Source organism: Idiotropiscis lumnitzeri, chromosome 17 (assembly GCF_059441095.1).
Source record: "Idiotropiscis lumnitzeri isolate Australia: NSW breed Sydney's pygmy pipehorse chromosome 17, RoL_Ilum_1.0, whole genome shotgun sequence".
NCBI classification, from domain to species: Eukaryota; Metazoa; Chordata; class Actinopteri; order Syngnathiformes; family Syngnathidae; genus Idiotropiscis; species Idiotropiscis lumnitzeri.
Window position 1 is genome coordinate 4116734 of NC_142407.1, and position 13941 is coordinate 4130674.

General features: G+C 39.7%; 2 protein-coding genes across 4 annotated transcripts; one reads left to right on the forward strand and one right to left on the reverse strand.

Annotated features, from left to right (window-relative positions):
- Positions 1–1128: 1128 nt before the first annotated feature.
- On the reverse strand, positions 1129–6074 carry LOC148319769 (ras-related protein Rab-39B-like). 2 transcript variants are annotated; one of them, XM_088279347.1, is made up of 5 exons: positions 5985–6074; positions 5708–5763; positions 4101–4322; positions 3530–3800; positions 1129–3071 (listed from the first exon to the last, which is right to left on the reverse strand). In XM_088279347.1, exons 3-5 carry the CDS (start codon positions 4313–4315, stop codon positions 2916–2918), a joined length of 642 nt encoding a protein of 213 aa, XP_088135473.1. In that variant the 5' UTR covers positions 4316–4322; positions 5708–5763; positions 5985–6074; the 3' UTR covers positions 1129–2915. The 2 variants fall into 2 exon arrangements, with proteins under 2 accessions (XP_088135473.1, XP_088135472.1); XM_088279346.1 differs by lacking the exons at positions 5708–5763; positions 5985–6074 and having other exon boundaries at positions 4101–5701.
- A 354-nt stretch (positions 6075–6428) lies between these two features.
- On the forward strand, positions 6429–12068 carry rab38c (RAB38c, member of RAS oncogene family). 2 transcript variants are annotated; one of them, XM_088279348.1, is made up of 5 exons: positions 6429–6646; positions 6747–6941; positions 8949–9079; positions 9626–9763; positions 11821–12068. In XM_088279348.1, the coding sequence occupies exons 2-5, from the start codon at positions 6749–6751 to the stop codon at positions 11977–11979; spliced, it is 621 nt and encodes a 206-aa protein (XP_088135474.1). In that variant the 5' UTR covers positions 6429–6646; positions 6747–6748; the 3' UTR covers positions 11980–12068. The 2 variants fall into 2 exon arrangements, with proteins under 2 accessions (XP_088135474.1, XP_088135475.1); XM_088279349.1 differs by having other exon boundaries at positions 6595–6941; positions 9626–9792; positions 11821–12000.
- Positions 12069–13941: the final 1873 nt, after the last annotated feature.

Below are 13941 nucleotides of genomic sequence, written 5' to 3' on the forward strand. Positions count from 1 at the left end.
TATTACTATATTTTGTATTAAATACAATGCGATCGAGTGCCATTTTCCTTATTAAAAACATGACAAATATGTTTGTTTTTGGACGAGGCGGAATGGATTTACAGCATTTTAATTCATTCCAATGGAAAAGACGATTTGTGATACTCAATTTTATTTGTAGAGAACTTTAAAATCAACGACAGCCACGTAGTGTTGTACATAAATTGAGAATCAGAATTGTAAACAAAAGACATTGAAAACAATACATTAATAACATAAAAATAGCAAACACAAACACTATTACTATCCCGAGTTTCATGCGGAGTTGTGAGCAAAAGAAGAAAATGTGTCTTTTGAATGATGTACATAGAGTTGTCGAATAAAAATGCTCTGAGCTGACAATATTAAAACAGTTTTAGCCCCCTGGAGGGAGACAAAAGTGAATAACATGACTCAACAGAAATGTCAAGCTAATTGCTATGACTGGGTAAGGTACAGGAAGCCCTCTCTTCTATTTTTCATATGTTTTTAAAAATGTTTTGGGATTTAATGGTGTGACACTCAAAGCAATGCTACCCTGTTTTTCATATGCTCAGGAAAAAAAAGACATCAACATTTTGCTTTTCACTTAAGTTTGTGGTGACCAGTTAGCATAGCGTCTGTCACAATTAGCGAAGCCTCTAACATTAGCTTTGATTTGCAATGCTGTGACTGTACAGTAATAAAATGATTGTATCCAAACGAAATGGATCTACAATTTAATCGTAAAATATTTATTAAGCAGTATTTTCAATGTTTAGGGTTTCTTTAGTTACCTGAATATCTGTAACTGAGTTATGCCAAACAACACAGCACACATAAAAAGTAAATGACATTTTTTTTCAGGTTTTCAACAATGATGGTGCCTAAATTGTTCTCCAAACCTGAACGTCAAAATAAAGCAAATAAAACTTTCTTATTTGGACTCGTCATACAATTTCAATACCACCTTTGAGTAGTTTGTCCAAAAAACATCTAAAACATATTCCTAAGTAAATTTATGTAAATATTAAACACATTACCAGTGTATCTATACTAAGTGATGTTGTTTGGGAATTGAATGAGTCCGCCCCCTGTTGGCCAGACACTGTCAATGACACCTCCAAAGCATACTGGATATTTCCATTTATTTATTATTCATGACGTGCACGAACCTAATCAACAATCATGTTATATATTTGTTACGTATGGTGTATATAATAAGTCTACACACCCTTGTACAAATGCCAGGTTTCTGTGATTCAAAACAAACTTCCTTGACCAATAATGTGACCTATAACCTTTATAATCCTTTCAATCAAAAAAAAAAAAAAAAACGTGTTCTATTTCCAGAGAGTAAGTGAAAATAAAGTGGTTGCAAAACTGTGCATGCTATTAGAAGTGGGAATTGGCTGTGTTCAGAATGAATCAATCACAATCAAGGGAGCACTCACCTGGCCACTATTTAACATCTCTGATTGCCCCCCCCCCCAATAAAGTTCAACTGTTCTATCACGCTGCTCAGGGTTGTGTAGACTATCTATAGCCACTGCACATGAATAATAAAACACATGGACACGAGCTTCGTTCCTCGAAAAGTCACTCAAAGACTTATCTCTGCAATTAAATTGAGTTAAAAGTAGATGCATGTATGACTGTACGTACGAAGCCAAAAGAAGTATTAGGGAGTATTTAGGCCACATGGATAATCGTCAAATGAGTGAATTGACAACATCCTCAATATCATACTTCAGAGTCAGTCATGACATGGAAAATAAAAAACATTTTTAATTTTCTCCAATAATGGATTTTCTTGTAACGTTGCTATTTTTTATCTTTTTTCCTGGTACTGTAAGTCTTTAAAAATTGCACTTTCCTTCTCCGTTAAAGTATGACTTTTTTTTTTTTAAATTATCACCAATTTCTTAAAAAAACATTTTTGTATGGCACTACTTTTTGTCAAAATATGAGAACTGCTTTTTCTTATAGCTGCTATTTTAATAAAATCACGACTGTTTTATGTGCCAATTTAGACTATTCATCACCGTAATTAATTGTTATTGTCAAATTATTTTTTTAACTACTATGTGTGGCGCAAATACTCCTTATTAATAATTATTCGGTCCGCACGATTAATCGGCTGGTTAATATATAATGTAAGATATTGGCGTGCAAAAAAAAATAAAAAATTGTCACACTACAACATAGGACAAAGATAATGACATTAAACCGCCCCCCTCACCCCAAAAAAGTAAGAACAAAAAAGTCTAAAAAAAATCAATGAAAGTCCAATGTCTATACGAAAATATATAGACATTCCAACCTGCATCCCCGTCATCCCCACTAAAAACAAACAAATCGTCCCAAAAAAAAAATTCATCTGAGACTTCGCTCTGTAGTAAAGTTAAACAGATATTACAGGACAAAGTATTGTGGGAACAGTCAAATGTGCTGCCTGTAGTTTATAAATATATATATAAATATATATATATATATATATATATATGTATATATATATATATATATATATATATACAGAGAGAGAGAGAGAGAGAGAGAGAGATAGATATAGATATATGGTACATATAGTAGTTTATGTATTTGTGTAAATCCACACTGAGATGAGGAAGATGCCGCCTGATTTTTATTGGGTTTTGTATATCCACATAAGTCAATATTCATCACTAACTGTGTAAGTGTGCATGTCAAAAAAGCAGCAAAGCTAACATGTTGAACGACATGGGAGGGGGGGGGGCTTCTTGTGCTTTTAATTGAGAGAACAATGTGTGTTTTGCACATCACAAGTAAAGCGTGTTACTGCAACATGGAAATAATTTAAGAAAGAGCGGGGGCCCGCCGTGTAGTCATAAACGAAGAGAAGGCCCATCTCCCAAAGATGGAGTCCAAAAGAAATGAACTCAGCAGAGGCACTGGCGGCCCGCCTTGGTGACCTCCTCCGAGGAGTGCACCGTGTTGGGGACCAGTCCGCTCTTGACGCCCTCCCAGCCGTCCTGGATCTTGATGTCGCCGCCGCGCACCAGCTCAAAGATCTGCCTCGTCAGGTCCATGAACGCCTTCAGGAGACAATATACGTTAAGTACATGCAATTGAGCCTTTGAAATCTAGGGTGGGCTAACACCAACAACTTAAGTGCAGATAACTATTGGTCGAAACTAGGGCTGAACAATTTATTGTGTTTGTTATGTGAAGAAGAACTTGAAAAAAATAGTCACATCTTGAAGCCTTTTATACACTCATATGCCTTTTATACACTCATATTAATAGGACCTTGCAAAAATAGTCAATACCGCTCTCACAATATTGAAGGGAAAAAAAAATCTAATTCATCTTATTTATTTCAAAATTGTTCACCCCAAGTCAAAACCAAGATTTGGCTTCAATTTTGACATATAGTACAAGACGTTCCGAGGTTAATAAACTCAAAAAGTGCTTTTGATAAGGTAAAAAAATGCTACTATGAGTGAATGCCATCATCTTTTAAAAATAAATTATCTCAAAATACTGAACATACCGTCTCTACGTTTATTGCGTCTCGTGCCGACGTCTCCACGTAGTTCATCCCAAAGGCCGCCGCCAGCTTCTCGGCTTCCTGCCGGCTCACCTGCCGCTGGGCCTCCAGGTCACACTTGTGACCCACCAGCAAGAAGACGATACTGTGCGGATGGACGTGACTCTGCGCCTCCTCCAACCAGCTGTGCACGTTCTGGAACGAGCGGCGGTTGGTGATGTCGAAGAGCAGGAGCCCGCCCACTGAGTTGCGGTAGTAGGCTCTGGTGATAGACCTTTGAAGAGATAATCAGTATTTTTGATGACATATATCAACAAAACAATGCTACAAATGAGCAAATTCTCTTATGATAAGTAAGCAAAAGGGGTCTTGGAATTGAACCGTGCGGCACTCCCATACATTTATACTTAAGTGCTGGCTTATATAAAAGTGCTGTGGTGCCTTTACTTACAACTTTAATTTACTAATTTAATTGTTTGATTCTTTAAATGCTATTAAATGGCTTATTATATATTTTTGTAAATGGTAAAAATAGTCACTAGTATAGCACTTTTCTAAGTAAAGTTAAGGTTACCTAAACCTCTCCTGGCCCGCAGTGTCCCAGATCTGGAGCTTGACCCTCTTGCCCGGCTCAATCTCCAGCAGGCGTGAGAAGAAGTCCACGCCTACGGTGGGGTCCGACACGTGAGCGAAGTGGCCCTCGGTGAACCTGCGGATCAAACACGACTTGCCCACCGTGGAGTCGCCGATCACAATCAGACGGAACTGGTAAAGCCAGATTGTGTCCATGTCAATTCTGTCGGGTAAACGCAACTCATCAGTCACGATTGAAGAACTTATTACTACAGCGTACACCGTAGTCATTTTTAGTTAAGTGAAGAAATGAATGAAGAAAAGGCATGTCTTTCGGGTATATACAGTTCTAAATCAAGATGTTTTTTCCCCCAAATTCAGTCATAATAAATATTCATCCATCCATCTTCTGTACCGCTTCTCCTCACTCGGGTCGCGGGGGGTGATGGAGCCTATCCCAGCTATCTTCGGGGAGTAGGCGGGGGACACCCTGAATTGGTTGCCAGCCAATTGCCGGGCAGACAGAGACGAACAACCATTCGCGCACACACTCATACCTCGGGCAATTTAGAGTGTCCAATCGACCTGCCATGCATGTTTTTGGAATGTGGGAGGAAACCGGAGTACCCGGAGGAAACCCACGCAGGCACGGGGAGAACATGCAAACTCCACACAGGAAGGGCGGAGATTGAACCCATGCCCGATGCTGTCTCTCACTGTGAGGCCATCGTGCTAACCAGTCGGGCCACCGTGCCGCCCATAATAAATATTATATTTATAAAATAAAATATTGGTATGTTATATATTATTTTCAATTGTAATGTATTGAATTGGTGAAGTAAAATGTATTAATTTGTTCATTTATCTAATCAAATATTTGGTTAATTTATTTATATTAAATTATAAAAATAGATTAGAAAAACACTTATTCACTTTGATGCTTAAGGTAAATTAAACTTAAGGAAAGGCTGGTGAAGTAAAAGTGTGAATGTATGAATCACATTGGCTCATTTAATAAGTTGTTAATTTATTTTTGGTGCTGTTTAACTGTAAAGTAGTAAATAATTGGTTAAAATGTATTTTTTTTCATGCCTGTCATTATTTCATGAGAAAATCATGAATTTATCCATGTTTAAAAAAGCAAAATAAACTACTTTATGTGAACGTACATTTATGTTATTTCAAAAAATCTTTTTATTCTCTACTTTTAATTAATTTATCTCATTAAAGTTTAAATACATTTATAATAAATAATTATTCCCCATCATTGTTGATTATTATATAAACAGCAACTTAAATGCATAATTGTTTAAGGTCCTCCAGAGCCACACTAAATTTTTGAATAAAAACTAAATGTGCAAATGATTCTATAATATGAACACCTGTGAGTTAAAAGCCTCCCCTGGCCCCACCCCTGTTTGTAATAAGTTTTTTTTTAATACTGCATGTGGGTCTGCATCAAACACCCTATGTGGCCCGCGAGCCTCAGATTCCATCCCACTAGCTGTAGCAGGCCTTACCTTCGCAATCTCCGTTAGCATCCGGCTACTGCATTATGTTAGTAACATGCATCATCAATCCAATCAATGCGAAAATCTGCACACTTACCTCGAAGCTGAGAGCTCAATATGCGTCAAACCCGAGCCCCATTTCGACGGTGATGCCTTCAAAAAACAATCGAAACGGGGAGGAGAGGAGGAAAGGGAAAAAAAGCACTGTTGTTGTTTACCAGCTTTGCATCGCTATGATTCACGCTTTAAAAACAAGCTAAACGATTAATCGTTTAATGAAGAACTAAGGACAAAGACGGCCCCGCGCGTATTTGCGTTGCTATTCGGGAAGAAAAGACAACGAGGAAGAGGACAAACACGACGGCATCACTCACGCACACACAAGCATCCGCTCGCCCTCATCAGCACCGTTGACATTTGCATTTACCGTAAATATACGCACTAAGACGCAGCTGAAATCGTCGGAAGTGACGCATTTGCGGTCGTCGGAAATTGCATAAATACACGCGCACATAAAGCCTACTTACGCACACAGCTGGCATTTTACTCGCGTTCCATTACATTGAGCTAACTTTCTAAAACCACCACGTTTTGTGTCATTTCAGATCAATTATGAATAGCATTTACAATGGCATAATTTGTTCATTTGTGAAATAAATATTTTACGTTTCTCTAAATAAATAATTGGTTAAAATAAACAATTTTTTTTAACGTCGCCGTTTTTTTAAAATACAAATTTGAACTTTTAAAATAAAATATTTGCTTTTGAATAAACCTGTTTTTTCTTAATATGTTACATAGCTCAGTTGTTGTTTTGTTTCTGTGCATCATTGAAATTGATCTCTCAACGTTTTTAAAAACTTTTGACTGAATGAAGCTGAGCGTCACTGTGACTTCGTGGTGTTTTCAGCTTTACCAAAAATACCATGCCTCTGTCAAGCACTTGAACGCGGCGGGAGTACCTCCCAGTCGAGAGTCGCGTGGGAGTGGGAGGTCCACCGAGGTCAAAACTCCTAATGCTCCTCGCCAGCAAGCGGTGGGAATCCACACGTTTGGCCTAAATGACCACAAAATCTGTTGGTTTTGTGATTTCCTCCTTTAAACTGTAATTTTCGGGCGACTTGGATTTTTTTTAGCCATGCAGCGGGAGCTCCTATTCAAAGTGTTGGTGATCGGGGACCTGGGCGTGGGCAAGACGTCCATCATCAAGCGCTACGTGCACCACATATTCTCACAGCACTACCGCGCCACCATCGGAGTCGATTTCGCCCTCAAGGTGCTCCAGTGGGACCAGGACACTGTCGTCCGACTGCAGCTCTGGGACATCGCTGGTGAGGACACACGACAAATACATACACTTCCAAACTTAAATCCATTTTCACTAATCCATACTCTACTGGACTTAATTTTTCCCTCCCTGACCACTTTTTTAAGGGGATTGAACAATTTTGAAAAATAACCCTATTGGGATATTTTTCAATACGTTATATTTATTTATTTTCTTTTACACAAATACAAGCAATTTGTTTATCTGTATAGCATTCTCTCCCTTAAGTTGTGAGTTTGATGTGTGACCACACTAAAATAAATGGAAATGCATGATTCAATAGAGTGCAATTAAAATTTATTTTTATTTCAATTCAATTATTCGGTCTGCTCCTTCTGGTGTGTGCACCTTGGCCGCTGGGGGGCAGTATAGTACATCCACCCAACTATTATCCGAACCGTTTATCAGACATAAGGACAAATGCAGACCGGCTGAATACCTCAGTAAGCCACAGTAATAATGGTTGTTCTTCACGGAGAGTAAAGAAAATATGCCTGCCAGTATTGTTACAGACTTTTCGTTTTTTATCTTTTTATTATTTTGTCTAATGGAATTTTGTCAATCTCAGATTGTGAATTAATGAATATTTTTAAAACTATGTAAATTATTAGTATTAGATGAATTATAAAAATACATGTTTTGAATGAGAAATTGAGAATGAAATGTTTTATTTAAAAAAACAATTACATTTCTTCAAACTAAACGGTGGACGACTGTTTAGCACGATGGCCTCACTGTGCAGAGGTGCAGGGTTCAATTACGGCCTTCCTGTGTGGAGTTTACATGTGTTCCCTGTGTCTGCGGGGTTTTTCCCAGTTTCTCCGGTTTCCTCCCACATTCCGAAATCATGTGTGGTAGATTAATTGAACAATCTAAATTGCCCCTAGGTATGTTTGTGAGCACAGCTGGTTGTTCGTCTATGTGTGCCCTGCGATTGGCTGGCACCCAGTCCAGGATCTACCCCACCAACTGCCCAATAATAGCTGGGATTGGCTCCAGCCCCCCCATGACCCTTGTGAGGAGAAGCGGTAAAGATAATGGATGGATGAATGTTAAACAGTTCAATGAAAGTTTCTCAAATATTATTACTTACATGTTACTTTGTAAAAGTTGAATAAAAACATTTTTTGAACAAAATATTTTTTAATGTATTTTTGCAATTTTTAAATATTAATAAATTTTTGCTTTGTCACACCAAGCTTGTCTTTTATTTTTTTAATTTATTAAATATGTCTGACTGCATTCTCAGCATTTATTGAGCGCTAAATAATGTTGATTTGGCAGAATTTTGAATTGGTTTAGCATGCTTGCGAAACACAAGGACATCCTGAGTGCACTACAAGTACTTTATTTCACACAAAAAAAACTCATTTATTTTCTCCAAATATTATGGCACCCTGTCGCAAGCGAAACTTCCAAGTAACTTGCTAAAAGACCCTATGTGAGTCTTGAATGTGTGACTGTGTGTGTGTGCATGCATGTGTTTGTGTGTGTGTCACGGCCCCTCCCTAAGCCTGTCATTTGTTGCCTGCTTGTGGAATGTGGCCAGCGAGTCCCATGCGGAAAACGTCCATCACATGATGCCTGCCGTGGAGTTAAGCTAACAAGGCACTTTTTTTCTCCCCCTTTAAGTAACAATCCAAATAGTCCGTGTAAATGTAATTATTTCAAAAAGAAAGTTCCAAAAGTTTAAATGTATTGTACTAAAAAGTACTCTGCGATTGACTGGCACCAAGTTCAGGTTGTACCCCGCCTAGTGCCCGAAGATTGCTGGGATAGGCTCTAGCGTGCCTGCAACCCTTGTGAGGAGAAGCGGTACAGATTATGAATGGATTGATTTACTAAAAAGTTAAATACAACTGAACTTTACTTCGGCATCAATTCACATCTGCCGCTATTTTAAGTGCCTCTAATTAGGCCCAAATAAAGTTCAGATGTTCCAGTCAACGTTTCCTGACATTTTAGAATCGCATAATCACTCATCTATATACTGTACATATGTGTGCCGTAGGACAGGAGCGCTACGGCAACATGACGCGTGTCTACTATCGGGAGGCGGTAGGAGCGCTGGTGGTGTTCGACAGCACGCGAGCGTCCACGTTTGACGCCGTGCTTAAGTGGAAGGACGACCTGGACTCCAAGGTCAGAACTTTTCTCTTAAACTTACTTCTGTTCCTCATGTCCTGATCATTCTCATGCTATTTTATTCTTTCACTATATTGAGATTCCCCCAACACCAAAAAAAGCGTTCTTGGGACAGTTTGGGGTGAAATAAATACAACATGGGACAATGTCATTGCGGCCTGTGGGAACGTAAGGTATAGAACACAATTTTGTAAGGACGTTCCCGACGCTGACTGGACGTTGCGGACAACTCAGAAGGACCGGGCCGGCTTAAAATAACGACAGCAGGTTGACTAAGGGATTGCTGTGCCCACCACTGAATATATATATAGTATAACAATCTACTATACCACATTATCTTTCTATCTATCTATGACTGGGCTTTTAGATAATTTTGAAATTTTGTGGTTCTATTTCAGTTTGGTCGTCACTGTCGTCATTTTTTCACATTTTGTTCTGTGATGTATTAACATGGATGATACACAGTCACCCGCCCAGTCCAATACAATACACAAGTGACATGAGGATATATTTTCTACCTTCCAATCCTGATTTTGTGCAAAGGTCACACTGAACCACGGGAGACCCGTTCCGGCCGTCCTCTTAGCCAACAAGGCCGATCAAGCGACCAGCCCGCAACCCAGACTGGACGCCTTCTGCAGAGACAACGGCTTCGTGGGCTGGTTTCAAACCTCCGCCAAGGTATACTGCACTGCATGTTGTGATGTTAGGTGTGACCACATTTACCATCAAGTGACTCAGTTGGGTTGGCAAAGCCTAAATCACACCGACGACACCACATACAAAGGACACTATGGCTAATATAAAACAACTAAATGTCATTGTCCCAATGCGTTCCCAGTAACATGGTATGAAGTTGCTATTATACTTTATAATCCAATCATATATTTGCGCACCGACGTCACAAAACACCGCCCACAATATTGTTGATTCGCTAAAAAAACTTTTTATATTAGGCTGGCATTGATTAAAATGGACGGCGGCACGGTGGATGACTGGTTAGCTCCTTGTGAGGAGAAGCGGTACAGATAATGGATGGATGGATGATTAAAATGGTAAGAACACATCAAATTCTGGGTTCATGCTGACGCCAAAACCAGACAACAAGTCTCTAATATGTTACAAAAGCAAACGACTATGGTTAGGTCATCTACCCAAACTCTTATTCAAAGATCTTAGAGCCACAATTCTGCCATTCAATAAAACGATGAGCTGACTAAGGAGTGTGGCAGGCAGAAATCAAACCGCACGCAATTGTTACTCAAATAAGTAATAAGTTTTGAATTAACCTTTACTATACAACAATCTGGGGACTATTGTATTGATTTAAAAAAAAGTGGTGGGTTTCTTTACACAAGTTTTGCAGAAAAAAAGGGTTCTCCACAAAAAGTGCTGGTATGCGTAATAAAATGGCTGTGGAGTGTAATTTGTGACTATGTGTTTTCCCACACTCATGTGCCCCCTTGAACACAACCAATGTATGGTGACTTGCAATGTTTAAGATGTATTTTACTTTTGCACTATATTCCATTTTCAACTGTTAACTTCCGGTAGGTGGCATGGTGGATGACTGGTTAGCACAATGGCCTCACAGTTCAGAGGTTGTGGGCCTTCCTGTGTGGAGTTTGCATGTTCTACCCGTGCCTGCATGGGTTTCCTCCGGGTACTCTGGTTTCCTCCCACATTCCAAAAACATGCATGGCAGGTTGATTGGACACTCTTAATTGCCCCTAGGTGTGTTTGTGAGCACGGATGGTTGTTTGTCTTTGTGTGCCCTGCGTTTGGCTGGCAACCAGTCCAGCGTGTACCTCGCCTACTGCCCGAAGACAGCTGGGATAGGCTCCAGCACGCCCGCAACCCTTATGAGAAGAAGCGGCTGCGACAATAGATGGATGGATGGATTTTCCGGTAGCACATTAAGCTAGTCATTAGCACGCTGTGGTATATTTTGTTATTGATGTGTGGGTCTGGCTCAGCTTCCCTCCGGACAGGTCGCAGAGCATGGCAGAATTGGTGATGGAAAAAAGTTCTCCGACACAGCCATTTGGGTTAGAAAGAGATTTTATTCTCGTCGCATGCTGATGTCAAAAGAAGTCTCCCCAAAAAGAAAAAGGGAAAAGGGTCCCCCCTCTCCCCGGCCTTCCCTTCTTATAGGGAATGGCCACATGAATATCTAATTTTACCTTCTCATTATACTAGTCTTCGATTTTGCCCCAAAATCCCTATGGTGAGAGCAGACGTAGTTGCTCTTTGAAGTGGTCTTCTGGTGCCATCCTGACTTCTACTATCACCTCGATTGCTCCACACCTAAATACTGGTGAAGCCTTTTGTCCTCCTGGGCAGTATCCCGTTTACATTGGAATTCCAATACAAAGGCTAGTCACATCTTTAGTCTCCAATTCCCGATAGTTATTTGAAGAGAATTACTAAAATGTACATAATAGTGGATATAAAAATACACTACAACGCCTACCTTACAGCCAAGATTTGCGGCTTTGTTGGTTATTCTGGCTTCCTCTTACATTCCAAAACATGCATGTTACTTGCACTGAAGACTCTAAATTGTCTGTGTGAATTTGAATTGCTTTTATGTGCCCTGTGATTGGCTGACAACAAGCGTGTCCCTAAATTCCGTCCCAAAATCAGCTGGAATAGGCTACAACTCACTTTTGACTCTGATGAGGACAAGCACTGCAGAGAATTACGGACAAATGGCTTGATGATTTCCCGTACTTTAGGAAAACAACAACATCGAGGAGGCCGCTCACTGCCTGGTGGAGCACATTCTGAGCAACGAGGAGAGGACCCCAATCGAGCGAGAACCCGCCACACTTGTCCTGTCGGGGTACGCCAACGCCACCAAGGAGCACTTCGGGTGCTCGACGTGCTCCAAATGACGATTCCCATCCTGGCCAATCAGAGACAAGTGGGAAGTGGATGCCAAACAGGGACAATAACAGTTCTAAAAAGAATGTGCTGCATTGCGTTTTATTATCGAACATGTCTGCATTTGTTTTAAGTTATATCAAAGTGTTCTTTCATAATGAGAGGAATTAACTCTATTAAACATATATTAATGGCATGCTGATGCCTGATTGCCTCGTGATGCAACACACTGGTAACTGTTCAGTCTACGCGCCACACTGCACATGCAATCCAATCGACTTAATACTGCTCTACTTATGTTGCCACCATTGTTCTTTTTCCACTTGTGACGAATGTGAAAGCGCACCCAATAAGCACTTCATTTGGTACAACAGCGAAATCTCTTGAAATAGTCTGTCTCATTGTTAGTCGCATAGTTGAGTGCATTTGGACCCTGTTGCTAACCAAAACAGCAGTAATGCTAACAGCCTCTCATAAGGATTTTTTTTTGACTGAATACAATACTGAATACACGCCTCAAGTGCTTTTACAACATGTGTAACATGCTTTCATGCAAAATACCACAAGACAAAGTATTTTTCTTTTTATTTCATTTTAAATACTAATCTGACAGTATCAATCAAAACTCAAGAGAGTTACATTGGTAAACAGCTAATTTTCATCAGATGGCTTTATCCGTTTATTTTGGCCCCTGATTTCAAAACGTCTTTTTGAAACATTTGAATTATTTTATTTTTAAAATCCAACCTCCAAAAGCTTGCACCAGAGCTGGGCAGTTCGTCCCGGGGGCGGAACGGTCCGAACCTCCGGTCCAGACGGACGCCCAGCGTTCAATTAACAAAGGCTGCAAGTTGATTTTAGTCCGGCCCACGAATCGGCCCTCGTGCGTGTGACGAAACTACCCGCGAAATGGGAAAACAACAAAAAATTGCTTCAGAACACGTCAAACGTGCCACTACCAACTGTTTGTGTATGAAGAGACCAGCAGTATGTGTTCAAGTGTGCCTGTATTTCCTTCTTCTGACATTATGTAACCCGCTACCTTCCTGCTACTGGGACACACCATTACAAGAGGGGGGGGCGCAATACTACAGACAGAAAGAACAAAGGGAAAGTCAAACCCGTTAACCCACTTTAGTTTGGCGAAACCCTTACCACCATAACCACAACCCATAAGAAGGTAAGATTTGATTAGTAAATTTGCCAGATAATGATTTTTATATAGGGATCGAGGTATGATCTTTAAATAAACCTCTGTCGTTAGCATCTATTCCACGGCAGTGTCATACACGGAAAGGGTTTGGGGGCCGACAATTTTTATGAATAAAGCCGGAGGTTCGAGGCCGGATGTGTACCGAGATAAAAAGTTAAACTGTTGCTGAACCTAACCATCAATCCACAAGTGCAGTAAATGTTATTATTTTATATATCTTACTATTATTATTATGAAAACCTGATGAGCTATAGAAACAGTGCAAAAAATATAGAAAAGGTTAGTTGCATCACTGATTTTTCAGTGTTATCTTTGTAATGCCAACATTTTGAGCACAACTCTTGCCTACTTGGATTCATTGGGTGAACCTAAAGAAATGTCCAGTCAGTGTTGCTGATATATTGGAAACTTTGTTTTGGTCTACATACAATAGTATCATAAAAATGTGAGATGTGTGTCGGCTATGAGCATGCATTTTTATGGAAGTGTGATTTTTAAAAAAACATTTTTTATAACTAATTATTGGAGTCACTGTACGACCAAACTTGGTCAAAATCGCACGCATCACGTATAGTAAAAACAGATATGCTTCTCCATGTTTCCTTATTTCATGTTTTCACCTAAAAATAATATTTATTTTAGGTCTTCTGCTTTAAGATTCCCTCCCCTGACTCGAGAAGTGGCCCAATCTCCGACTCCTTCTTTTGTCACCTGATTCATCGCACTGCCATTTTGCACATAAGTTTGACTGACACATAAA